At 38.2% G+C, this 27,048-nt stretch overlaps 1 protein-coding gene and 1 long non-coding RNA gene across 4 annotated transcripts in view; one reads left to right on the plus strand and one right to left on the minus strand.

The window, feature by feature from the left end:
* The window catches only part of UMAD1 (UBAP1-MVB12-associated (UMA) domain containing 1), a 297,864-nt gene extending 286,452 nt beyond the window's left edge, over nt 1-11,412 (plus strand). For all 3 annotated transcript variants that reach the window (XR_009735792.1, XR_009735791.1, XM_061413542.1), the window contains one exon: nt 11,247-11,412. Coding sequence is in view for 1 of the 3 variants with exons in the window: in XM_061413542.1 (XP_061269526.1) it covers nt 11,247-11,256 (10 nt within the window). In the remaining 2 variants the exon portion in view is untranslated. The remainder of the gene's footprint in view (nt 1-11,246) is intronic.
* The window catches only part of LOC133245873 (uncharacterized), a 178,463-nt gene that overhangs the window by 103,734 nt on the left and 47,681 nt on the right, over nt 1-27,048 (minus strand). The gene's annotated exons all lie outside the window — the stretch shown is intronic.

Here is a 27,048-nt window from a genome sequence, read left to right on the forward strand (position 1 = left end):
AACACAAAGTTACAGAGATGAATCTTTAGGAATATTAAGTGAAATTTTAAAAGGCATAGTGAAATGATACATTATTTATGCATGCATGCTAAGTCGCTTCCAAGTCTTTATGACCCTGCGGCCTGAAGCCTGCCAGGCTCCTCTGTCCATGGGATTCTCCAGGCAAGAATACTGGAGTGGGTTGCCATTTCCTTCTCTAGGGGATCTCCCAACTCAGGGATCAAACTCGAGTCCCTTACATTTCCTGCATTGGCAGGCAGGTTCTTTACCACTAGGGCCACCTGGGAAGCCCTTATTACTTATGGATATGCACATATATGATAAAACTATTTGGAATATTGCAAAGGCAGGATAAACATACAGGAAAGTTGCTCCCTCAGGGGGAAGAGAAGGAAATGGAACAGAGGAGGAATCCATAGGCAGATGCATATTGGTGATTGTTTTGGTTCTTGACTGATTATTTAAAAGTTTTTCATTTTGATTATCTATAATTTACATATTTTATATTTACTCTTTGAATCTAATGTTCTACTTATAATAAAACTTACAAATCTTTAAAATGATAATACAGGTATTGGAGAAGGAAATGGCAACCAAATCCAGTGTTCTTGCCTGGTGAATTCCATGAACAGAGGAGCCTGAAGGGCTACAGTGCACGGGGTCGCAAAGAGTCAGACATGACTGAGTGACTAAATTTCAAATTTTATTTTCCCACCCCACTCTCAAAACCACAGACAGTGCAGCAGTGTCTATAAAACTCTGAGGAAATGAATGCATGACTTGAAAGTTTTAAACCCAATCAAGTTACCTCCTAAAATAAATGCAAACAGATAATAAAGTGAAAGAACATAAAGAAATAAAAATCCATGAGCTTTCCTTGGAATAAAAATTTAAAACTATTGTATGATATGTAACCTGAAACACAACATTGAAAATCAATGATACTCCAATTAAAGAAAATATATATTGTATGGCAAACTCAAGGCAACCAAGTAGATGAATCAAAGTAAAGAGTGCAGAAATAGAAAAGCCAGGCCATGAAAAGATCTGGTGTTGAGCACTAAATTATTTAAAAGAGGATCAAGAGTAAACAACTGTTTGATGGTTTCAGAACAGGAGATGAGTGTTATAAACCCAAGCACTGTACAGAATAGTAAAACTAATCAAAAGTAAGGTTAGAAGGAGTGAGGTGAGAGAAAGCAAACTAGTGTCTCTTTCTTCAAATTTCGTAAGAAAGTCAACAGATAGGATGCAAAACAAGCGTACTTTTAAAACTATATTGACTCTACCTCAGTACTGATCACTGAGTAACTAGTGACTTTTGGGAGGGGCGTGTCTTTGATATTATGAAGGTTCTGTGCACTGTAAGATGTTTGGCATCTCTGCAGCCCAGTCACTAAACGCCAGTTATCGTGACCACCAAAAACATGTCCTTGCATTTCTAAAAGTATCCTAAGAACTTGGCACTGCATTAGATTGAGAAACACTACTCTCACCTCTTATAGGTTTTTTTTATAACACTTTTTTCTTCAAATTTAGAGCAATGTTGGAGATTTAAGGTCTCCTTACTGAAAAATCACAGAAGGGATTCTTTACATCAAATCATTCAATTTCACATTGTTATCCCTTTCTTCTACTGAATTAAAATAAAAGTCAACTTAATACAGAATAAGCCCTCTTACAAATATAATCATTTGTAAGTTTAACAAAACTTGTTGAAACACAGAATATGAAAAAATAAACCTAGTTTTCATATTTAATATTTCTGAGTGTGATAAAAAATGGATATCAAGTTTAATGTATTATGCATTTTTAAGTGTACAATTCTATGACACAAACATATTCATATCATTGTACAACTATCACACTCTTTATCTTTGGAACTATTTTATCTTCCCTAAATGCATATTTTAATATATTTATATAACATATATAGCCATTTGCCAATCTTTTGATTTGGGGCCAAGATCTTTTCTTTGAGTGCAGTTGCCTGACCGGAATTCCCCCTGGCCATCTTTTTTGCATGAACTACACTAATAACAAACTCTCCAGGATTTTCAGTTTCGATTTCTTTAAAATGAAACAAGAACCGAAAAACATTGGGAGAGAACCTGAGTGCTGCATCCTCCCCTCTGTGATCCTCTGCTACCTCCCAATAGTTTACCAGCTAAACTTAAAGCAAGTTTTGAATAACCCTACATTTACCTAGTCTTCCGGGTGCTCAGTCTAGTCTTTATGAAACAATGATTCATTCTTTTTTGCATTGGTATTTTTATCATTTTTTTCATAAAATTCAATGAAGTTATATGATTTTAAAGGTTTGGGTTCAAATACAGTTGACTCTTGGAAAGTATCCAGTTGAACTAATGAGTAGGGGAAGTTAGAGAGCTGTCTGTTTACCATAAGCATTTTAAGAAATGTTCATCACAGCACTGTTTATAATAGCCAGGACATGGAAGCAACCTAGATGCCCATCAGCAGATGAATGGATAAGAAAGCTGTGATACATATACACAATGGAGTATTACTCAGCCATTAAAAAGAATACATTTGATTCAGTTCTAATGAGGTGGATGAAACTGGAACCTATTATATAGAGTGAAGTAAGCCAGAAAGAAAAACACCAATACAGTATACTAATACATATATATGGAATTTAGAAAGATGGTAACAATAACCCTGTGTATGAGACAGCAAAAGAGACACTGATGTATAGATCAGTCTTATGGACTCTGTGGGAGAGGGAGAGGGTGAGGAGATTTGGGAGAATGGCATTGAAACATGTATAACATCATGTATGAAACAAGTCGCCAGTCCAGGTTCGATGCACGATACTGGACGCTTGGGGCTGGTGCACTGGGATGACCCAGAGGGAGGGTATGGGGAGGGAGGAGGGAGGAGGGTTCAGGATGGGGAGCACGGGTATACCTGTGGCAGATTCATTTTGATATTTGGCAAAACTAATACAATATTGTAAAGTTTAAAAATAAAATAAAATTTAAAAAAAAAGAAATGATCTAACAGGAAGTTTAAATAATTTTAATAATAAAAATGAATCTATTACAAATAGTATGTGTACCTGTGGTGGTTAATGTGTGTCAACTTGACTGGGTCACAGGATGTCCAGACTTTTGATCAAATATTATTCTGGGTATGTCTGTGAAGGTATTACTGAATGTAATTAACCTTTCAATGGTAAGACTGAGCAAAGCAGCCTGCCCTTCCTAATGTGGGTGAGCCTCATCCAATAAATTGAAAATATGAACAGCTCGAAAAGGTTGAATAAGGAGGAACTCCTTTTGCTTCACTGATTTGAGCTCTGGAACATCGTTTTTGTTTTTGTTTTCTCTAGTTTTTGGACTTGAACTGAAACATCAGGTTGTCCTGGGGCTTCAGCTTATTGCTTTCAGAGTGAGACTACACACGGGTTACCCTAAGTCTCTAGCTGGCTAAATGCAAATCTTAGGACTTCTTAGCCTCCAAAATCAAGTGAGCCATAGATAAACTAAACTTTAAAGTAAAGACAATTACGAGAGACAGAGAAGGACACTACGTAATGATCAAGGATTCGATCCAAGAATATAAAAATTGTAAATATTTATGCACCCAACATAAGAGCACCTCAATATATTATGCAAATGCTAATAGCCATAAAAGGGGAAATTGACAGTAACACAATAATAGTGAGGTACCTGAGCACTACTTACACACTTATGGGTGATCCCATGCATAGACCATCCAGGCAGAAAATTAATAAGGAAACCCAAACTTTAAATTACACATTATACCAGATAGACTTAGTGGGTATTTATAGGACATTCCAACCAAAAAAAAAAAGCAAAAAACAGAATACACTTTCTTCAAGCGTACACAGAACATTCTCCAGGATAGATAACATCTAAATTTAAGGAAATTGAAATCATATCAAGCATATTTTCTGACCAAAATGCTATGAGATTAGAAATCAATTACAGGAAAAAAACTGTAAAAAAAAAAAAAAAAGGCAAACACATGGAGGCTAAATAATATCACTACTAAAAAAAAAAGAGTCACCAAAGAAATCAAAAAGGAAATTTTAAAAACTACTTAGAACAAATGATAATGAAAACAAAACCTGTGGGATGCAGCAAAAGCAGTTCTGAGAGGTAAGTTCAGAGCAATAAAATCCTACTTTAAGAAACAAGAAATTTCTCAAATGAACAAGCTAACCTTTACATAGAAAGTAACTCGACAAAGAAAAGTAAACAAAGCCAAAGTTACTAGAAGGAAAGAAATAAAGATCAGGGCAGAAATAAATGAAATAGAAACAAGAGAAAAATACCAAAGATCAATGAAACTAAAAGCTGGTTCTTTGAGAAGATAAACAAAGTGATGTAAACATTTACCTAGACTCATCAAGGAAAAAAGGAGAGAACTCAGATCAATAAAATTAGAAATGAAAAAGAAGTTACAACTGACCCCACAGTAAGACAAAAGATCCTAAGATACTACTACAAGCCACTGCATGCCAATAACATGGATAAATTGTAATAAATGGATAAACTCTTAGAAAAATAAAACTTTCCAATACTGAACCAGGAAGAAATAGAAAATCTGAACAGATAAATCACAAGCAATAAAATTGAAACTGTGATTAAAAATCTTCCAACAAACAAAAGTCCAGAACCAGATGACTTCTGACCATTCTATCAAATGACCAGGCAAATTCTATCAAACATTTAGAGAAGATATAATACCTATCCTCAAATTTTTTCAAGAAGTTGCAAAGGGAGTAACAGTCTCATACTCATTCTACAAGGCCACCATCACCCTGATACCAAAATTAGACAAAGATATCACAGAAAAAGGAAATTATAGACCAGTATCACTGGTGAACATAGATGCAGAAATTCTCAACAAAATACTATCAAACAGAATTCAACAACACATTAAATACACCACGATCAAGTGGGATTTATCTCAGTGATGCAAGGATTCTTCAATATATGCAAATAAATGTGATACACCATATTAACAAATTGAAGAATAAAAACCATCAACCTTCTCAATAGATGCAAAAATGCTTTTGAAAAATTCAGCACCCATTCAAGATAAAAATTCTTCATAAAGTGAGCATAGAGCGAAACAACTGCCACATGACAGACCATAGCAAACATCACTCTCAATGGTGAAAAACTGAAAGCATTTCCTCTAAGATCAGGAACAAGACAAGGGTGTATCTACTCTCACCTGTATTTTCACCATAGTTTTGGAAGTACCGGCCATGGCAATCAGAGAAGAAAAAGAAATAAAAGGAATCCAACTTGGAAAAGAAGTAAAACTGTCACTGTTTTCAGATGACATGATATTACACATAGAAAATCCTAAAGAGGCCACCAGAAAACTCCTAGAGCTAACAAATGAATTTAGTAAAGTTGCAGGATACAAAATTAATACTCTGAAATCTCTTGCATTCCTATACACTAACAACAGAAGATCAGAAAGAGATACTAAGGAAACAATCCCATTTACCATTGGGATTGTTTATAACAAAAGTAATAAAATGCCTAGGAGTAAACCTACCTAAGGAGGACTATGCCAAAGCCTTTGACTGTGTGGATTACAACAAACTGTGGAAAATTCTGAAAGAGATGGGAATACCAGACCACCTTACCTGCTTCCTGACAAACGTATATGCAGATCAAGAAGCAACAGTTAGAACTGGACATGGAACAACACACTGCTTCCAAATTGGAAAAGGAGTACATCAAGTCTGTATATTTTCACCCTCTTATTTAACTTATATGCAGAGTACATCATGCGAAATCCTGGGCTGGAAGAAGCACAAGCTGGAATCAAGATTACCAGAAGAAATATCAATAACTTTGGATACACAGATGATACCACCCTTATGGCAGAAAGCAAAGAAGAACTAAAGAGCCTCTCAATGAAAGTGAAAGAGGAGGGTGAAAAGTTGTCTTAAAGCTCAACATTCAGAAAACGAAGATCATGGCATCCGGTCCCATCAATTCATGGCAAATAGATGGGGAAACAATGGAACAGTGAGAGACTTTATTTTTCTGGGCTCCAAAATCACTGCATATGGTGACTGCAGCCATGAAATTAAAAGACACTTGCTCTTTGGAAGAAAAGCTATGACCAACCTAGACAGCATATTAAAAAGCAGAGACATTACTTTGCCAACAAAGGTCCATCTCGTCAAGGCTATGGCTTATGCGGTCGCTATGTATGGTTGTGAGAGTTGGGTCATAAAGAAGGCTGAGTGCCAAAGAATTGATGCTTTTGAACTGTGGTGTTGGAGAAGACTCTTGAGAGTCCCTTGGACTGCAAGGAGATCCAACCAGTCCATCCTAAAGGAAATCAGTCCTGAATATTCATTGGAAGGACTGATGCTGAAGCTGAAACTCCAATACTTTGGCCACCTGATGTGAAGAACTGACTCTTTGGAAAAGACCCTGATGCTGGGAAAGATTGAAGGCAGGAGGAGAAGGTGACAACAGAGGGTAAGATGGTTAGATGGCATCACAGACTCAATGGACATGAGTTTGAGCAAGCTCCAAGAATTAGTGATGGACAGGGAAGCCTAGCGTGCTGCAGTCCATGGGGTGCAAAGAGTCGGACACGACCGAGTGACTGAATTGCACTGAACTGAACTGAAGGAGCAAAAAAATCTGTATGCAGAAAACTATAAGATACTGATGAAAGAAATAAAGGATGACACAAATAGATAAAGAGATATATCAGTACCATGTTCATATCAGTACCACATTCTTGTATTGGAAGAATCAATATTGTAAAAATGACTATACTAACCCAAAGCAATCTACAGATTCAATGCAATCCCTATCAAATCACCAATGGCATTTTTCACAGAATTAGGATAAAAAATTTAAGAGATTCAATAAGTGGTACTGGGAAAACTGGACATATAAAAGGATGAAATTAGAACACTGTCTAACATTATACAGAAAAATAAACTCAAAATGGATTAAAGACCTAACTGTAAGGCCAGACATTATAAAATTCAAAGAGGAAAATTCACAGGCAGAAAACTCTTTGATATAAATAATGGCAAGATATTTTTTAACCCAATTCCTGGAGAAATGAAAATAAAACAAAAATAAACAAATTGAACTATTTATGTTTAAAAGCTTTTTCACAACAAAGGAAACCATAAAGATGAAACCATAAAGATGAAAGGACAGCCCTCAGAATGGGAGATAATATTTGCAAAGAAAAGCGACTGACAAGGGATTAATCTCCAAAATATATAAATAGCTCATGGAGCTCAATATCAAGAAAACAAACAATCCAATCAAAAAATGGGCAGAAGACCTAGACATTTCTTCAAAGAAGACATACAGATGGCCAAAAAAAACACATGAAAAGATGCTCGATATCACTAATTGTTAGGGAAACGCAAACCAAAGCTACATGAGGTATTACGTCACACCAGTCAGAATGACCATTATCAAAAAATGAACAAGTAAATGCTGGAGACAGTGTGGAGGAAAAAAGAACCCTCTGACACTGTTGGTGGGAATGTACATTGGTAAAGTCTCTATAGAGAATAGTAAGGAAGTTCCATAAAAAACTAAAAATAGAACTACCATATGACCTAACAATCCACTCCTGGGCATATATCCAAAGAAAACCATAATTCAAAAAGATACATGCACCCCAGTGTTCACTGGAGCATTGTTTACAATAACCATGATATGGAAACAATCTAAGTGTCCATTGATAGATAACTAGATAAAGAAGACGTGGTACATATACACTGGAATGGAATATTACTCAGTCATAAAAAGGAATGAAATTGTGCCATTTGCAGAGATGTGGATGGACCTTGAGACTGTCAGAGTGAAGTAAGTCAAAGAGAAACACAAATATTGTATATTAACACATATTTGTGAAATCTAGAAAAATGGTATAGAGGATCTTATGTATAAAGCAGAAATGGAGATACAGATGTAGAGAACAAAGGAGGAAGGGGGCTATGGGATGAATTTGGAGATTGGAATTGATGTATATACCCTACTGATATTGTTAATATATATAAAATAGATACCTAACGAGAACTTACTGTATAGCACAGGGAACTCTACTCAGTGCTCAGTGGTGACCTAAATGGGAAGGAAATCCACAAAAGGGGGGATATATGTAAACATACAGCTGATTCACTTTGTTGTACAGCAAAAACTAACACAACATTGTAAAGCAGCTGTACTCCAATAAAAATTAATAAAAAATCAAGCAAGCCAATTCTTTAAATAAATAATTATTATTTATTTCTTATGCAATATATGCACATATCCTATTGGTTCTGCTGCTCTGGAGAATCTTGACTAATAGAATACCTGACAAGTAAATGCAATGTGAAACTTGGAACAGAAAGAAGAGATTAGTGGAAAAACTGCAAAATTCAAACAAAGTGGTGGATGAAACTGGAACCTATTATACAGAGTGAAGTAAGCCAGAAAGAAAAACACCAATACAGTATACTAACGCATATATATGGAATTTAGAAAGATGGTAACAATAACCCTGTGTACGAGACAGTAAAAGAGACTCTGATGTATAGAACAGTCTTATGGACTCTGTGGGAGAGGGAGAGGGTGGGGAGCTTTGGGAGAATGGCATTGAAACATGTGTAATATCATGTATGAGACGAGTCGCCAGTCCAGGTTCGATGCACGATGCTGGATGCTTGGGGCCAGTGCACTGGGATGGCCCAGAGGGATGGTATGGGGAGGGAGGAGGGAGGAGGGTTCAGGATGGGGAGCACGGGTATACCTGTGGCGGATTCATTTCGATGTTGGGCAAAACTAATACAATATTGTAAAGTTTAAAAATAAAATAAAATTTTAAAAAATTCAAACAAAGTCTTGAATTTAGGTAATCATAATGTATCAATGTTGATTTTTAAATGTGTTAAATGTACCACGGTAATGGAATATGTTAAAAGGAGAGGAAGCTGGTAATACTCTGTAGTATGCTTATAATGTTCCTGTAAATCTAAAATTATACCAAAATAAAAACTTGGTTTCAAATGATAACAGGTATTGTGTGATCCCTCTTTCTCAAACCATATCTAATTACCTGTCATTGTATTTATATTTGTTCACCAAATTTAGTAATCTTTACTTTGGGAAATTATTTACCTCTTCCTTTGTACCTTTCTGTATTTCTTGAATTTTTTAAAACAATAATAGACATTATTCTATAAAACAATAAAGTCATTCTTTAGAACATCTGAGTCTGTTTGACAAGGGGACGTTTAGAAATTATCTAAAGCTAAAAGCACTATGATGTTTGATTTGATGTTAGTTTCTAATAACATGCTTTCATCTGTGACACTCTCCTTGTGAACCTAAAGGCGACTTTAAGATGAGGCTCTAAGTTTATTAACACTATGCCACAGAACTAGAAGAATGACCAGGTAATGTTGGAGTAAGAGCATATTGTTTTTGACATACATAACTTAACGTTCTTCATGTCTGTGTTACTTTTGCTTTTTTGCCAGCTGTAAGCATCATAAAGGACGAGAAGGGAAGGCTCTTGGTAGCAGTTTTGCAGTTCTGATCAGTGGACCAGTGAGGCATCAAGAATTGTTAGAGATCCGTATCTCCAAGTCACAGCAGAACTTGCCATTGAGTCATGGGAGGGATTAGAAGGACAGCTTCCTCAAAGCCCTAACACAAAGAAAATTGTTTGATGCTCATTCTTTTCATCCTCGTATTTATCCTCTTTCATCTTTGTTCTCTTCACCTTGTCTCTCCTCTCCCGCCATCCTGCTTCTTCTCTCACTTTGACCATTAGGTACTTGTAAATTCTCGGGGGAGCTGCTTCTTTTCATTTTCACTCTAAGACCATGACCTCTTCACAGACAGGAATAGTTATCTTCTTCATTCCCATGTCCCCATCACCTAGCATAGTCCTCACCCATCAATCATGGGCTGGGTTGTTGAATGGGTGACTTTGAGACTGGAAGGGATGGTGATGTCTATGAGCTCAGCCTCAGCTGCAAATGGAACCTCTGAGATTTTCTAGTTCTTACTCATCCAAGTTCTATCTCTCTTCTTACCTATTGTTTTTCTTTCCCAGACTCTTTCTTCCTGTAATTTATTTGTATGTATGCTTATTCACTCAGTCATATCCAACTCTTAGTGACCCCATGGACTATAGCCTGCCAGGCTCCTCTGTCCATGGGATTCTCCAGGCAAGAAGACTGGAGTGGGTTGCCATTTCCTTCTCCAGGGGATCTTCCTGACCTGGGATCAAACCTGCGTATCTTGTGTCTCCTGCATTGCAGGCAAATTCTTTACCCACTGAGCCATGGGGGAAGCCTGTAATATACGCTAGCCTTATTGTCCTTATTCTGCACTTTTTGAGTCTGCCTACTCTAGGGTCATTCTGCTGTTTGCATGAGGTCAAGTCTTCCCTTTAACTTTTGTTTCTAGAAAGTGATCATCTATGCCAGTAGTTCTTAAACTTGATTGGGCATCAGAATCACTTACAGGGTCTGTTAAAATACAGACTCCTGGGCCCCAACCTCAGTAGGTCTGGGGGAAGGCTGGAGGATTTGCATTCCTAAGTCCCTAGTGAGGCTGCTGCTGGTCCAGAGACCATGCTTAGGGAATCACTGATCTATGTGCTACAGAAGTACTAGCCAGTAAGTTATCTAATCTCCTCTGCCAGGGAGAAAAAAGAAACAGAGTTTTCATTGTCTAGAACTTAACTATGAAATAAAAGTAATGGGAAGAATATGCATGTTTTGTTTTAAGCTCAAAGTATATAAAGGTTTTTTTTTTTCCCTTATAATCGTCATTCTTTAATTCAAACCATTCCATAGACCATAAGTAAAGTTAAAACTGCTACCAGAGAAAAGACTATTGATATTTCTATCAGAGTATATAAAAAGGTTAATTATGGTGTGCACATCTTTAAAGATCTCCTTGCTGTGTGAGCCATCTCCAGAAATACTTGCCATAGAACTGAAATAGAAATGATTATATGAGTAAATTATCACCCACACTCCTTGCATGCATCATTTCATACCACAAGCCTTTTCTCTTTTCAAGGAATAATGGTTTTACATTTTACTTTGTGATGGCATTCTAATTGCTAAATATAATAGGGCATTATGCTACAAAGTTAAAAGATTTCAAGTGAAAAGATAAGTCAAATATAGTCATCTCATCCAGCCAATGATTTCTTAAAGTGTGCTTCTCTTTTTTTCTCAGCTGTCCCTGAATTCTGATCTCTTCTGGGATGACTGAAACCAAACACCATGGCAGAAAAAAAGCTTAAAAGGGATGCTAGAATTCAACAAGTCCAGGCATCTGTGACTCTGACCCACTGCCCAAATCTGGCCCACCATTTTTGTAAATAAAATTTTATTGGCAAGTAGGCATGCCTGTTTGTTTACATATTTGGATGACTGCTTCCACTCTTCAGTGATGGAGTTAAGTGGTTGCAACACAGACCATGTGATTCAAGGGCCAAAACATTTACTATTTTACCCTTTACCAAAAAGGTTTGCTGACCCCTGCTCTAGTCCAGCTTACTGATTTGGCAGGTGAGATAACTCATCCTAAGAGAGAAAGTGGTAGCTCAATGTAATACATTCAAAGAGACACAGGACTGTAGAATGCCAGGCGTCATCCTCAGCAATTCCTATAAGAGCTTTGTCCCCAGAGAGTCATCGCAGCCCTGCATATATTAAGTAGAGAAGGGGACATTGGGGTAAGTTTGCATCTCATTACAATTTTTAAAGAGCCCTGTATATGACAAACCCCAAAAGAACAGTGTGACAGATGTGTGCTTTGATGTTAGTCCAGGATGTATAACGGCATCATTTTTTTTTTTTCACACGTGCACAAAACACATTAACTGCCTAACATTTAGGGCCCATTTCAATAATGAGAAAGTCTTTCTCATTGATGGGAGAATCGTGAGGATCATCTTGCCTTCCATAAAATGTACTAACATTCTGTCATGTAATATTCTCGAGTATCCAGAGCTTTCAGGAGAATGTGCCTGACTGTGTGAATTCTCTCCTCAAGGTATTAGACTCACAAATTTGACAAAACCATATGGCTGTGTGTATATGTGAATTTACAGAAGTGTTTTTATGGAGTTCATATATCTGTGTCTAAAATGATACCATGTTGCCAGGTGTCAGTGGTCCCCAAATCCCTTTTATTTGTATGTTAAGAAAATGTCTATTCTATTGTTCCTGTTGTTCAGTTGCTCAGTCGTGCCCAACTCTTTGCCACCCCATGGACTGCAACACGCCAGGCCTCCCTGTCCTTCATTATCTCCCAGAGCTTGCTCAAACTCATGCCCATTGAGTCAAGGGTGCCTTCTAACCATTTCATCCTCTGTTTCCCCCTTCTCATCTTGTCCTCAGTCTTTCCCAGCATCAAGGTCTTTTCCAATGAATCAGCTCTTCACATCAGGTGGCCAAAGTACTGGAGCTTCAGTTTCAGCATCAGTCCTTCCAATGAATATTCAGGGTTAATTTCCTTTAGGATTGATTGGTTGGATCTCCTTGTTGTCCAAGGGACCCTCAACAGTCTTCTCCAACACCACAGTTCAAAAGCATCAGCTCTTTGGCTCTCAGCCTTCTTTATGATCCAACTCTCATATCCATACATGACTACTGGAAAAACCATAGCTTTGACTATTTATATTCTGTAAATGAACCCAAATTCTATGGTTTCAGGTAAATGCACAGGGTTGTACAATGAATTTAAGAGGAATGTTTTCACTAAAAGAACCATGATGTTACTTGTTCGTTCATCGGTGCTTTATTGGGTGTCTCATCTGTGTCAGGAGCTCATGTGCTGAGATGATACACAGAGAGAGTAAGAGGACCTCACTGACAGGAGGAGCAGTCCTCTAAAGACATGCGGTACAAAATCCCTGAATGCTCTGCCATGAAGAGAGTGATGGAAGAGACAGAGCAGAGTCCTGAAGGTAAACAGGAGCTTGCCGTGCAGCTCTGCCATGCAGCCTTTGACACAATTTCAATGTTACGTCTCTTGGGAGCCTTTCTTGACTCCCCAGTCTCATTTAGACATCCTTTTTAGTGTTGCATAGTCTATCACAGGACTTTTCTCACTGCCTAGGGCTTCCCAGGTGGTGCTAGTGGTAAAGAACCCACTTGCCAGTGCAGGAGACAGAAGAAACTCGGGTTTGATCCCTGGGTCAGGAAGATCCCCTGGAGGAGGGCATGGCGACCCACTCCAGTATTCTTGCCTGGAGAATCGCCATGGAGAGAGGAACCTGGTGGGATACAAACATACATAGGGTTGCAAAGAGTCTGACAGCACTGAAGTGACTGAACACACACGCACGCACGTGCACACACACAGAGCCTTCAGTAGGTATTCAGTAAATAGATGCATGGTGAGTGAGTGAATGAATGGATGAGCAAATGAGGGAAATAACATAATGAACAGACAAAAGGCAGAAGTGTGAACCACCATGGCCTGTACAGGGAACTGCTTATATGGCTAGGAGATGGGGCATGGGGAAAAGGGGACAGGCCCACTGGGAGAAAAGTCTAGAGAGGTAGAGGAGGGGAAGAATGTGGTGGACCATAGGCCACTCTAGGAGCTGGCACTGCATTAAGTATATCAGCAAGTCCTTGTTGGCCCCTACTATATGCCAATCCTGTGTTAGGCTCTGGGGGTATAAGATCTGGCCTCTGCCCTTACGGAGTTTATTGCTTCACTGAAGCATATTAATCATGGTTACACATGGGCTCTGGATACAGACTGCCTAGGTTCCAGTTTTAATTTATCCTTCACTAGCTATGTGGCCTTCAGCTTCTTAAATTTCAGCTTCTTTACTTATAAAGCTAGGGTAATAATAGAACCTACCTCATAGTTGTTGTAAAGATTAAAATGAAATAGTATATATAAAGATGCCTCACACATAGGAAGTACTTAATAAATATTAGGCACTCTTATTGGGAAAACAGACATTGAACAAAGAATTTAAAGTGTGTTGAAACCATAACTCAAATAGATACATGCACGCCAATGCTCATCTCAGCACTGTTTACAATAGCCAGGACATGAAAGCAACCCAAATGTCCATCAATAGATGCATGGATAAAGAAGATGCAGTACCTATATATGAGGGAATATTAGCCATAAAGAAAGAACAAAATAATGTCATTTGCAGCAACATGGATGAACTTAGAGATTATCATAAGTGAAGTAAGTCAGACAAAGACACATATCATATAATAGCACTCATATGTGGAAACTACTTTTTTAAAAATGATATAAGTGATCTTATTTACAAAACCTGAAACAGACTCACAGATTCAAAAACAAACTTATGGTTACCAAAGGGGAAACATGGGCAGGGGATAAATTAAGAGCTTGGGATTAATATACACTCACACCATATATATAAAATAGATAACCAACAAGGACCTTCTGTATAGCACAGGGAACTCTACTCAATATTCTGTAGTAGCCTATATGGGAAAAGAATCTGAAAAAGAATGAATATATGTGTAACTGAATTACTAAGCTGTACACCTGAAACTAACACAATATTGTAAATCAACTATACACCAATAACATTTAAAAAAATAAAGTGTGTTGGAGAGCTACAGAAGGTGCGGCCCAGACTGCAATGAGAATGTGATGGTGGTGGATGGTGACAGGCACAGGAGCAGCCGACACAATCTGGAGGTTCGGGGGAGTGGGTAGAAAGATGTTCTAAGATAAATGCCTTGTGAAAGGGGAGGATTCTTGCCAGAGTGATTTAAGATGCACACCGTTCTGGCTACAGCTAACGTACTGAGAGGGAAGAGGGCCAGGACTGGAATCGAGCTGGAGAAGCAGGCAGAGGCCAGTATGGTGGGCTTTAGGAGTCGTGGTAGCATTGGGGGCTTCATCCCAAGTTAATGGGAACCACTAAAAGGATGAAGCATGAGGGCAGCAAGACCAGAACTGTGTTTTTAAAAGATGTAGAGAAGTGGACATATTCAAGAAAGTAAAGGAATTGAATGAATTGGTGACTGACTGGATATAAGATGTGAGGGGAAAAAGGTATAACACATCTCCCAGATTTCTGGATTGAGCTGTTGAAGGGATATGTACTCTTTACTTAGCTAGGGACATGAAATAAAAAGTAGACTCATCATTTAAAATTCTCCTAGATCCTAAACAGACTCATTTCTGGCGTGAAAGTGAAAGTGTGTTACTCAGTTGTGTCTGACTCTTTGCGACCCCATGAACTCCTCTGTCCAAGGAATTCTCCAGGCAAGAATACTGGAGTGGGTTGCCATTTCCTTCTCCAGGAAATCTTCCTGGCCCAGGGATCAAGGCCAGGTCTCCCACATTATGGGCAGATTCTTTACCAATTGAGCCACCATCACATGCCAAATTCCACATTAAATTCATCTCATAAAAATTTTCCCTTTGAAGTTAGTACTAGTTAAATTTTTTTTGTATTTAAGCCAATCAACTTTTCTGTAGATCACAAACATTGTACAGGTTCTTGAAAACCCAGAGGACCATTATCAATGATGACCACATTCACAGGCTATGGTGGGTTATGGAGTGAGTGAGTGATGAAGTGAGGACACTCTGAATGGATTTCCCTTTCACAGGCAGAACTAGGAAAGAAACGAAAGAGCAGGCGAGAGGCAAACAAGGGTATAAAGTCCAGGGAGAGTATGATTTATTGAAGATTAGAGCTTTTCTGCTCAACATCACTTACTATCAGAGAAATGCAAATCAAGACTGCAACAGGGTATCACATCACCCCAATCCAAAAAGCATCATCAAAAAGCCTACCAATAGTGAATGCTGGAGATTGAGGTGGAGGAAAAGGAACCATCCTATACTGTTGGTGGGAGTGTAAATTAGTACAACCACTATGGAGAACAGTATGGAGGGTCCTTATAAAACTAAAAATAGAACTACCATTTGATCCAGTAATACCACTCCTGGGTATATTTCCAGATGAACCATAGTTTTAAAAGATACATGCACCGCAATGTTCATTGTAGCATTGTTTACAATGGTCAAATTATGGAAGCAAACTCAGTGTCCATCAGCAGAAAAATGCATAAAGAAGATATGATACATATATACAATCAAGTATTGCTGCTGCTACTGCTAAGTCGCTTCAGTCGTGTCTGACTCTGTGCGACCCCATAGACAACAGCCCACCAGGCCCCCCCATCCCTGGGATTCTCCAGGCAAGAACACTGGAGTGGGTTGCCATTTCCTTCTCCAATGCACGAAAGTGAAAAGTGAAAGTGAAGTCGCTCAGTCGTGTCCGACTCTAGCGACCTCATGGACTGCAGCCTGCCAGGCTCCTCCGTCCATGGGATTTTCCAGGCAAAAGTACCGGAGTGGGGTGCCATTGCCTTCTCCAACAATCAAGTATTACTCAGCCATAAAAAAGAACCAAATAGTGCCATTTGCAGCAACATGGATGGACCTGGAGATTACCATGCTAAGTGAGGGAAGTCTGAAAGAGAAACACACATTTATCACATGATTTCACTTAGATGTGGGATCTAATTTTTAAAATGATATAAATGATCTTATTTACAAAACAGGAAGAGACTCACAGGTTTTGAAAACACAAATTTATGGCTACCAGAGGAGAAACACTGAGGGGAGAGATAAATCAGGAGTTTGGGATTAATATACACACACTGCTGTATATAAAATGGATAACCAACAATGACCTACTGTGTAGCACAAGGGACTTTATTCTATATTCTGTAATAACCTATGTGAGTAAAGAATCGGAAAAAGAATGAATATATGTATAACTGAGCCACTTTGTTGTACATCTGAAACTAACACAATATTATAAATCAAGTGTTCTCCAGCAAAAATTTTTAAATTAGAGATTTTTACAGAGTTTGGAAGAAAAGAGTAGCCAAAGAAAAATTAATGACACAGGAGAGACTATGAATATTTGATCAAAATGCTACTTGAGGAGAGAGCAGATAGAAAGTGATCCAGAAATTAAGTAGATTTACCTTATTCAAAATCCCTCTTTCTCCGAATCTAGATGGAAAGAGAAGAGGACAAGTGGAGAGACACTCATACCCTAGAGCTATTATTAATAATGTTAAAATCAAAAAAGTACCTCCAACACTCCCACTCAGTGTAGTTCTTCTTAACACCAGAGAATACAGTAGTGCCACAGGGAGGTTACAGCAGTTAGCAGCTCTGTTTCATAAATAACCCCAAAGCTCTCTGTAGGAGTGCTGTGTGGGTGCCTGTTTGGGTTTGTCTCTGATTCTTTTAAGAGCAGGGAAGAGGCAAGTACTGTCTGGGAGTAAAATGCCCACCCACTTGTGTCTAGCAAATTGATCTATCAAAGGTACTATCTGATAGATTAGTTGATACACACAAAGAAAGCAAGAGATATACGGACAGTGCATTACGTCTTTGGGACCACTGGGGCAACATCAGTAAGTCACTGCTACAGTACTAAATGGTTCCCTGAATGGCCTCAAAGAGTAAATGCACCCTCCAAAGGGTGTCAGATGGTGCCCATGGTCATTTGCCCTCTGAGACTCAAGAGTGATTACAAGTACTTTTCAAGAGTTGGGTCACTGGCTCAGTTCCCACTTTGCAGATAAGGAAACTGAAGTTTATTCTAGGCCACTTGGCCCGTTAATGACAGAGCTTAGATTAGATATTAGCCAGCTAAGTGGTTAACCAATAATTAGCATTGCTTTTCCAGTGATCATCACAGTAAATGTTTGTCACTCAAAGTGTAATTGCTCACAGTGAAATACTCCATACATTTTCCCCATAGAGTGGACAAATGAATCCAATAAGTTGAAATTGAATGGTCTTTTAAAAAAAAAAAACAATAACATTATTTTAGTTGTGGGGTTTTGTTGTTGATAGATGGTTTCAGTTGTAGAAGTTTGAATGAAAACTCAAGTTAATATAGGAGGTAAGAATTGTTTTCATGAGAGATGTTGAGGGTAGTTTCCAAAGATTAAGAGTGCATTTTTCAGGCTTGCTGCTGCTGCTGCTAAGTCGCTTCAGTCTTATGGACTGACTAAACTGGATCATCTTTGAAGGTGTAGCTCAGAGCTGAAAGGGGCTTTGAGATCCTCAACTCAATAATGCTTTTACAAATGAAAAAATTGGTCCCAGAGTTGGCCTTGAGCCTTGAGGTTACAAACTAAGACAGCCAGGTTACCTGAAGGCAACAAGGAAACCAGTCCATCCTAAAGGAAATCAACCCTGAATATTCACTGGAAGGACTGATGCTGAAGCTCCCAATACTTTGGCCACCTGATAAGGAGAGCTGATTCATTGGAAAAGACCCTGATGCTGGGAATGATTTGAGGGCAGGAAGAAAAGGGGGTGACAGAGGATGAGATGGCTGGATGGCTTCATTGACTCAGTGGACAGGAGTTTGAGCAAACTCCGGTAGATAGTGAAGGACAGGGAAGCCTGATGTGCTGCAGTCCATGGGGTCACAAAGTCAGACAGAACTTAGTGACTGAACAACAGCAAAGAAGAGGGCCCTCCCAGAACTGTAGGTCTAGAGGCACTTCCAGAGAGGTAGATCAAGAGTATTACACATGGTCCTTATTATAACTCAGGCTTATTATTAAAAAGGCTACCAAATCTTTGCAAAATATACATTCAGTTACAAGGCCTTCTCCTCTTTCAAAGGAAACAACAACAAAAAAAGCAAGAAAAATTAGTTACCAAACGATAAGCATGTAAAATTTAGGTCAAGAAAGTTCTGTCCCAGGGCTTATCCACCTCTATACTTCAAAGCTTACTGGCATGGCCAAGGGCTTCTAAAATTTTGTGACCAGATGCCAAGTTGTGAATTTTCTAGAAAGACAAAAATAAAGGGCTGCTCTGTGAATACAGTTGAACCTTGATTATTTCTGATGCTTCTTAGTATAGTATTATGAACGTGCTGTTCTAAAACTTACATAGAAGAGCAGTGGGGTGTGTAAATTTTGCTAAAATGGTAGCTTTTTTTGGTCAGTGGACCAAGAATGAGGGAAGCCCAGGGTTCTGGAATCACATGGAATGGGACATTGGGGTTTTTTTTGGTCTTGTCTTAGTGATTAGAGTTAGGACATACATGCCAAAATAACCCATTTTAATCAAAAAGAGGACTTCCCTGTTGACATCTTGGCTGAGTTCACTGAGTTATGCAAACACAAAGAAAGCAGACTTGAATGTAGGCAGAAGGGTGGCTCACACAGGAAATTCAGCTTTCTTCCCTAAATAAGAGATGCATGTGATTATTAACTAAAATAAATACAAGGGTCAAATAATTATTGATATAATTGCATCAATCTCTGGGGATTTAGGACCTCTCTAATCCCTATAGAAGAATAGCTATTAGTGAATTCATTCATTAAGAATAATCCCTTGCATCATGTACATTACATATCATACATTACAGAGTGCATTCACCTCTTAAGACTTTGTTTGATGTTCACAACAAATATGACCTGGGCAGGGCAAGTGTTATTATCCCCACTTAACAGATGAGCAAGTTGAAGCTGCACATGGTCCAGAACTCTTTCCATAGACCACACCGTCTCTCAAGTCCTGTTAGCAGTCTGTTTCTGATGAATAATAACTTCTTTGCTCAAGTAACAGCTGAGCCTTCAAGCACTACTCTCATTTAATCTATGTGTTGGCTGAAGATGTGCCCACTCTGCCCTGGAAATATAAGTAGTGTGCTGATATGTCTTTATTGTATTCATCAATATGTCTTTATGAAATTCACCAATGTGTCTTTATGAAATTCAGGCAGGTTATCTTTTTCTAGCAATAAATGTTGAAATATAGCAGCAATATTAACAAGAGCCAGGACATGGAAACAACCTAAATGTCCATTTGCAGACAAAGGGATAATGAAGATGGGACATACACATATATAGCAGAATACTACTCAACCACAAAAAAGAATGAAATAATGCTATTTGCAGCAACAAGGACAGGCCTAAAAATTATTATACTAAGTGAAGTAAGTCAGAAAGAGAAAGACAAAAACCATATAATATCACTTATATGTGGAATTTAAATAACAAAAATGAACTGACTACAAAACAGAAACAACTCACCTAGGAAATAGACTTCTGGTTGCCATGGGGGAGAGTGTATGGGAGAGGGATGGGAAGTTTGAGACTAGCAGATAAAGCTATTATATACAGAATGGATAAAAACAAGGTCTGTTTAGCACAGGGAATTATATTCAGTATCCTGTAATAGGGCATAATGGAAAAGAATAATTTGAAAAGAATGTATATATGCATATAACTGGATCACTTTGCTATATAGCAGCAATTAACACAACACAGTAAATCAACTAAAATAAATTTTAAAAAATAGGAAAGAAAAGACTAAAAAAATTAAGGAAAGTGCATATTAAATATGTTTTCAGTTGATGGAAGGAATGTAAAAAACATTCTAATTAATGACTTTGTTAATGGCTCTTCTCACTTTTCTGGATGCTGTTATCAATGCTAGTGAGTTTTGGACTTTGGCCGTAACATTTCTCCCTTTCTCCAAAAGCCATTTTCATTCAGACTCCAGGTAAGGTTACCTAAGCTACACTTGCCAGCTTGGTGGAAGGTCTGAATGCCTCCAGACTAGTGCTCCCTAAGAATCTGTAAAATATTCTTTGCATGCCAGCTGTTCTGATCCTTTGATCCCTCAATTTGCATATGGTACATTACTCAGTGAGAGAGTTTTCTTTCTGTTTGACCAAATGCAGGTGCACAATCATTCCATGAGAGTTCTCATAATCGGCCATGTAAATTACCTCTCAGATCCAAGGTCTAAAAACATTAGTTTCTCATAATGACAATGAAAACCCACAATATTTGTACTCTATCATTTTCAGTCTTCTTTCTGCACATAGCAACCTTGCCAATGGCATCAGTCATTGTGGGAAGGGTGTTTTAGCTGGTACAGGTTTGTGGATTGTTTTTCCAAAACAATAAATAAGTGGTGAGATATATTGGTTCACTTTGTTTTCTGAGAAAGCCCACCATTTTTTTTTCTTTTTTATTTACTTAAAAAAATCTTCCCAGGTATTTAAGAATTCTTGGACTCTATCTTCTCAAATATTACTTTTTTCTTCTGCAGCCATTTTCTATAAAAATGTACTCATCTCATACTAAGAATACCAAACTGAAATACTCAGGTGGAAAAGGGTATTTTTTCTTCTTTCTCAGTTACACTTATGTGCACAGATGCTAACTGGAGTACAGTAAAGGGATTATGAACATTTAGACATTATAGAAAACCTGGGCCTATTAAAACATGGAGTGTCTTTAGCCTTAATTTTATAACCAGAAGTCAAAAGGATATATGAAAGATCAAATAATTATCTTATTGCAAATCAGACCCCAGAAATAATAGTTTATCCTATAACTCTTTATAAAATGTTAAAAATTATATCACATCTAAGGAAAAATGTATGATTTTTCATGCAAACTGAAAATTTCATTAATAATTCAGATTTACTCATCAAATATAAGATGGCTTTAAACGTACTGATTCTCAATAAAAATAAAGTGAATTTTTATTGATATGAATTTTTATTTTACTAGGGGCTTCCCTGGTGGCTCAGATGGTAAAGAATCTGCCTGCAATGCAGGAGCCCTGGGTGTGATGCCTGGGTTGGGAAGATCTCCTGGAGAAGGGAATGGCCACCCACTCCATATTCTTGCCTGGGAAATCCCAAGGATTGAGGAGCTTGGTGGGCTGCAATTCATGGGGGCCCCAAGGGTCAGACTTGACTGAGTAACTAACAGTATCACTTTCAAAATTTATAAAAGTATTAAATAAATGTATAAAAGAGGAACACAAACATTCTCTCTAAATGATTTATTTCATTCTTAAGCATTGTTCAAAGCTTGGGCTGATACCATGAAAGACAAGTAAAAATTCTTTCTCTGCTTTTTCTTTAACTTAGTTTCCAAGCCAAATTTTATAATCACGTTTAGGGTCACCAAACTCTGAATGTTTTTATTTTATAGAAAGGAAAAGGAGTATTAGACTTGTCCTTTATATAGCAAATAAGGCATAGTAGAACCTTAAGTTGATTGCAATAGTAATTAGATCAGAAGGAAATGCCTCCTTTTGTATTATACAGTATTCTGTGGGTTAAACTCAGACTCAACTTCTCACATCCCACTCAACTAACTGAGCAGATGTCTTCTCTGGACATTATCTGGTAGCCTGTGTTGATAGAGGAGGGAGCCCGAGACACATGAATTCGGACACCAACTTCAGCTCAGAAAGGCTCAACAGAGTTCTAGTTCCAATAGGCTTTGCAGAAAAAAAAAATGTGCCATAAACATGAGCAGTTTGCCCAAATTCATCTTAAATATGCCTTCTGGTCAGCTATCTTTACTTTCTATGGATTATCAGGCCACTGGGAGAAAGAAAAGGATTTTTGCAAAGTATTTGTCCTTCCAGGAGGCTGCATTCTGGGTATGAAAATGTGTATGAAACTCCAATAGCCTTTTTCCTGAGAGTCTGCCAGTCATCCGCCCTCACTCACCCTTGCCCAGAGCTCAAGTCCCAGGCTCCTTTTACACTTGGGGTTGTTCCTTACCCACTTTAGATTGTGCCAACTTGCTTTCTTCAGCACATTGTTGGTGCTAAACAAATGGTGTGATTTGTAGTAATACTGGTGATGCTAATGAATCTTAAAACATCCAATTCCAGTGAACTATCTGTGATGTGAAGGCTGTAGAACACACGGTTGACTAACAGTGATAAGGACTGAAAACGAGGTGATAAATTACTACGCAGGTTGCTGATGACCTATGATTGTCTCAGAAGGAGGGCATCAGCCCTATTCCATTTAAACAAATATACATGTAACATTATAGACATACAGGGTTGTACCTGTGCAGTTTTTGTTTTTTTTCAGTAACCTGGTCCATAAAACACAGGGACTCCAAACAACCTGGACAAACACTCTTGAGGTCGAGGACCACGAGAGGTAAGAATTAGGTCTGTGTTTGTCTTTTCTTAAATATTACATTGTTCCTGGAACTGTAAGCATAACTTTAGAGACTCCACCAACATAAGCACAAAACTACCTAGTTATGAGCCTGTGTTGACACAGTCCGGATCAAAAGCATAGACATTCATTCGAGTTCATTTGCTGTCAGAAATGTTCTGATTCCTCTTTTGAAAAGTAGTGATAATTCATAATTTGATGCCATTCACTCTCAAGGTTAATTTAAATTTATAAATTTTATAAATGGCCTCATATATATTATATATACATATTTTACCAGCTATATATATATGTATTTTTTGTTCACGTTGCCAGTACTTTTTTTCCTTCTGAGTAGCATTGTTCTTCTCTAAGGAACTGATTGTGTGGCAGATCTCGGATCATTGCAGGGAGCACAGATGAAAAGCCTGTTATTCCAAAGGATTAAATTACAATTCTTAGTGAACCATTGCCAGGCTATTTTTTTCAAACCCAGAGAGGATTGGAAATAGGAAATGTTATGCCTTGAAAAGGGGTGGATACCACTGAGTGTCTGAGAAAGAATACCCATCCTGGTAGGTGTTATTGAATTCTCTTCAAGTACAATCATGAAGCAAATAAAAGATGATAAAAAAAAAAACCTATAAAATATCCAAATAACCAGGAATAACAACTGAGTTTGTAAGCAGTAACGATATCATGGGATGAATTTTTATTGAATTGTAAAGACAGACAAGGAAAATAATAACAGATGCATATTCACATGAATATACAAAACTGATTCAGATCGCAACCTCATTTCAGCATCTTCAAGGCCTAAGAAATATGGGGGCAGGGGACCTAATATTTGCAAATCAGCGATAGCTTGCATGTGAGCTCTCTTGGGAAGGATTATAAAATGTAGTGGGGAAACAAAATGAAAGAGTCTCTACACCAAAGTTACCTGGAGCAGGATAAGTAATCCTCCCCCCAAAGTCTGACCTGCTAAAACCAGGATAAATCAGTTCTTTTTTGAAATTCCAAACACCAGGGAAGTATCACACCAGGTGGGAGAGAGTAGGATAAATAAATTTGGGAAAGCAAACACCATAGAGAAAAGATGTTTTGAAATTCAGTTCAATTGAACTGAAATTCAAGTCGGAAATATGCTAATACATTTGGAGGAAGATAAAGACTTAGGTGTCCAAAGGCTTGGAGAGCCTGAAGGAGAAAAGAAACTGACAATTTAGACCAGAGGGAGTCTACAGGATACGCTGTGGTTTCTGCTAGTTTATCACTGTACAGATCAGGAACAAACTCCCCATGAAGTGCTGTAATGAAAAGTTCAAAAATACACACTGAGAGTTTCCCATATCTCAGGCACATGTCAAGTGTGACGGTAGGTGTTTGGGGTAAAAAAATGGATGAGAAACAGTCTGCTCATTAAGAGTTCACAATATATTAGAGAAGTGGGAGACATAAACAGATAATCCCAGTAAAAGGAAATGGAGCACATGCTACAAGCATGAGCAGTGTAAAGGAAGCGGAAGAGGGACAATTTGCTTTGCCTGAAGAAATCAGAAATGTTTTGTGTGCGCTCAGTCGCTAGTCAAGTCTGACTCTTTGTGACCCCATGCACTGTAGCCCACTAGGATCCTCTGCCATTGGAATTTTCCAGGCAAGAATACTGGAGTGGGTTGCCATTCCTACTCCAGGGGATCTTCCCCACCCAGGGTTCAAACCCACATCTCCTCAAACTCCTGCATTTGCAGACAGATTCTTTACCACTGAGCCACTTGGGAAGCCTCAAGAAATGCTTTGGAAAGGGATAATGTTTGGATTGGAACTTGAAGAATGACTAAGCGTTCTCTGGGCACAAAGAAATCAGATGCAAAGAATAAGGTGCATCTAGTGTGATGCGTTCGGGGCCTGTGAGGTTGGAGAATGGTGGGGTCAGACAGTGAGGGGCCTCCTGTACTATGCTGAGGGGTTTGGTCTCAACCAGGTAAGGGAAAGATAGCATTACTAGCTTTGAACCAGGGGGATGACCGGATCTAATTGTGTCTCAGAACAAAAGTTCTAGCTGTGAGAGGTAGGGTAAAGCTCAAGCCTTGAGGTCATCACAGTAGAAGAGCAAGGAGATGAGAGGATGAATTTCATAGACATTTTGGAGATGGTATGAATAGACTTTCATGAGGTATTAAATGTTAGGGATAAGGAAGAGGGAAAGTTGAAGGGGCCTCAGCTCCTAAAATGGTGATGCCATTGACTGAGATAGAAAATACTGGAAAAAGAATACAGGTGAGGCCAGCAAATCTGTTGTTAAAATCCTCCTTGTAGAGTGGAGACGTCTCCAACTCAGAGAAGGTCAGCCAGAAGTGTCCTCACACGCCCCACCCTTCTATGTCCTTGAGGTGACTCTCAGTCGTGTCCAGCTCTTTGCGACCCCATGGACTATAGCCCGTCAGGCTCCTCTTTCTATGGGATTCTCCAGGCAAGAATAGTGGAGTGGGTTGCCATGCCCTCCTCCAGGGTATCTTCCCAACTCAGGGATCGAAACCGGGTCTCCTGTATTGCAGGCGGATTCTTTACTGTCTGAGCCACCAGGGAAGCGCTGAGGAGACTCAAGGGGTCAGCGAACATTCCATTGGAATTTTACTTAATTTTTAACCTCTATAAAACAATATTTTGAAAAATAGGCGCATTCAAGTGTCACGTACAAAATGGTAACCCAATAGAGGCCAGCAACATGCTTCACGGCCTCCTCAGGTTAAATCTCTTGGTGCAGCCCCCAGGACAAATGAAGCTCCTCCTTGCCACAGAAATGGAATGATGACCTGAGATCAACAGGTAACTTGTGTAAGAACTCTCTTTCCCACAGTTTAGCATTGTCATCAAGAAGAATCTTGATAATACACAAGAAGAAATCACAGAAATAAGTTTGTTGCTGAAGCTCACGTAAGATGAAAATTTTTACTAATCCCCTAATTTTAATGTTAGGTATTATCAAAACAGTCTTGTTTTTTCAGTGAATTTGAAAAAATGTGATAAATTTGAACTAATATACGTTTACTAAAAATATTCTTCCTATTTTATATATTTGTGTGACTCTTCGTAATATTTTGTCTGAAAAGAGGGTTCTACTTCTAGAATAGTCTTTTAAAAAACTGAACGTAAAGTGCTTCTTTTCTACTTTTTTAAACTACTTCTTTTTCTAGGGACTTTTATTTCTGAGAGCATTAAGCAAGTCTTCAATTTACTGGACTCATTTAAAATTCTAACCCCCCCCCCCTTTTTCTCTCCTCACACACATCCATATTTTTCTCTCTGTTCCCCGCTTTGCTCTCTGAGCTTCGTACTTGTGTAAGACAATAACAGAAACAATCTGATTTGGCAGGATAATAATCAACAAAAATGTGTCTCTTCTGGTTTTCATTTTGCTTGATTGCAACATCAAAATGCAAGAATGGGTGAATTATTTTGAAGTCTGGGCTTTGCAAACACCTGTTTACAGATGTGAGTGTGTGAATTTTCCTACCAAACAATGACAGTAGCTTACTCGGTCATTTTCACACTTTGATTGCAAAAAAAAAAAAAAAAGGTGGCCCGGACATATCCTGGCAAAATATATTCAAAGGTTATGGCAACAGCTGATATTTTCATGGAAGAATAAAAACGTACATTAGAACTTATAGCTTTGGTAGCAAAGGGCAAAGGCGAGGGGATAAATTAGTTTCAGATTAACAGATATACACTACTATATATAAAACAGATAAGCAACAAGGGCCTAGTGTATAGAACTAGGAACAAATTCAATATCTTGTAATAAACTAGAGTGGAAAATTCTGAAAAAGAATGTGTGTGTGTGTGTGTATGTATCTGAAGCACTTTGCTGTATACCTGAACGTTGAAAATCAAATATATTTCATAAAATTTTTTTTAATTAAAAAAAATATATGTTAGGACAATTTACACTTATTTTATTCCTCTATACAATCTTATATAAGCAATCATCAACTCCTCTGTTCTAAGTAACTTTTTAATGTGTTA

The sequence above is a fragment of the Bos javanicus genome, chromosome 4 (assembly GCF_032452875.1).
Source record: "Bos javanicus breed banteng chromosome 4, ARS-OSU_banteng_1.0, whole genome shotgun sequence".
Classification (NCBI taxonomy): Eukaryota; Metazoa; Chordata; class Mammalia; order Artiodactyla; family Bovidae; genus Bos; species Bos javanicus.